Genomic DNA, 1,773 nt, shown 5'->3' on the forward strand with positions numbered 1-1,773 from the left:
TATATGTATGTATATGTATGTATGTATGTAAGCATGTATGTATTTATGTATCTATATTTGTATGCATGAATTTATGTATGTATGGACATGTAAATGTGTTGAAATGGGTACCAAAATGTGTTAAATCAGATATCTATCGTAAACAAAAAGCCAATTCTGCGGCTGAATTCTCGAATAACGCCATTCATCCTTGGCAAAAACCGGCGTAGTATAGCGTCAGCTGTATGTCGTCCAAACTCAGTCCGTTTAGGCTAAGGCCACGGCTGCATGGTGTGTATTTACCGGCATGGGTACATCTGGTGCTGATAACGTTTCCTGCCCCACTTCCTGACTATACCGCAAAGTATCACATCATAAATCATTACTTAATGTTTTAACATCTACGCGCACTGGACAGTCGAAGAAGAAATGGCAAAGACGACTGGCAATGGTGGAGGCTATTGACCAGTTCATCATTTCGGATCGTAGAGCCTATCTACAACAACTGGAAAATGAACGGAAGAGCTTCAAAAAGAAGGTATACTAAGCTTGCATGTGACTTTAAATTGATACGTATGGCTCTCTATTCAAACATGCGCCTTTCTATTAATACACATAGTTTGTGTAGTTTCATCTGATTTGTTTGTTGGTCGGGTTTGCAATTCATAAAGTAGCTAGTGACTTGATGGTTATAATATGAGTATTGAATCTCATAGTACCCCATTCGCCTCTGATTCTGTGCCATCGAACCCGTTGCGGACGTTCACTCGATACAGACAGGTGTCTTCCTATGTACACACATGTATACTTGCCCGTTTGCAACCGCCTTATATTGCACGAATACTCGTGGTTGCCTCAACAAACCCCTTGTATTCGCATCCACCGGCTCAAGACTTTAACCGTTAACGCCGTGTTCCAGACGCCTATGTGATTAAGTCAAGTTTGTGTATCGTCGCATAGCAAGGCCTTCTGGCGGTTTAGTACTCACAGAACACGGGTGTATCCTAGTGGTGGTAAAGAGCTCTGGGTTGTTTGTTAATTTATTGTTATATATATGGACAGACAAAGTACTCGTATGCAGTCTCTTTATCAGGATGGGTTGTTCTTGTTGTGCTTCAGTGCTATGCTCGTATCTATTTGACGTTGGTTGATAGCAGGGCAGCCTTGCACCCTTTCGGTATACCTTTGGAGGGCACATACAAATGACATTTTGCACCTCAACCCTGTCCAGAATCTCGAGTGGGACACCTATTTAAACTTGGGGTTTTTTTAAATTTGTTGCATCCAGCTTAAGACACTAGACGCCAGCCTTCAGGCGAAGACGGACAAGAAGGTTAAAGCGAAGAAGAATGAATATGAAAAACTCAAGCGCGTTATGAGCAAGTCTGAGAGGCGTGTATTTATTGAGGAGTACAGGATCAAACTACAGGACGAGAATGCGAAGCAGCACAAGGTGTGTATGTACTAGTGACATTATGGTGTCTGTGTGTACAAGTCTTGCTATGTGTGACCCCGCCAGTTCGTAGTTGGTTCGTGAACACGGCTGTCTCTACCTATTATATGCGCAAAATTCTTTGTTATACGGATTGTATACACTGATATATATTAAAAAATATCTTGTTTATATTTACTTATTTAAGATTGTGTTCTTATATTTTGGTTTCTATGTTTAGATTTTGAGCACGAGCTTTGAATACGCTTTCGAACTGCGTGTCGGTTGCTGTGCATAATATGAAAATGGTTCGTTGAAGCTTTTAATTATCTCGTTGATAACCCAATATAAATATACATATA

At 40.6% G+C, this 1,773-nt stretch overlaps 1 protein-coding gene across 1 annotated transcript; it reads left to right on the plus strand.

The window, feature by feature from the left end:
- Positions 1-395: 395 nt before the first annotated feature.
- On the plus strand, positions 396-1,432 carry SARC_15383 (hypothetical protein; the record flags this gene model as incomplete). The annotated part of the gene is made up of 2 exons (XM_014290497.1): positions 396-517; positions 1,268-1,432. Coding segments are annotated over exons 1-2 (255 nt in total), but the record flags the coding sequence as incomplete, so codon positions are not given.
- Between the last annotated feature and the right edge of the window lie 341 nt (positions 1,433-1,773).

This window comes from Sphaeroforma arctica, assembly GCF_001186125.1.
Source record: "Sphaeroforma arctica JP610 unplaced genomic scaffold supercont1.6035, whole genome shotgun sequence".
Classification (NCBI taxonomy): domain Eukaryota; class Ichthyosporea; order Ichthyophonida; genus Sphaeroforma; species Sphaeroforma arctica.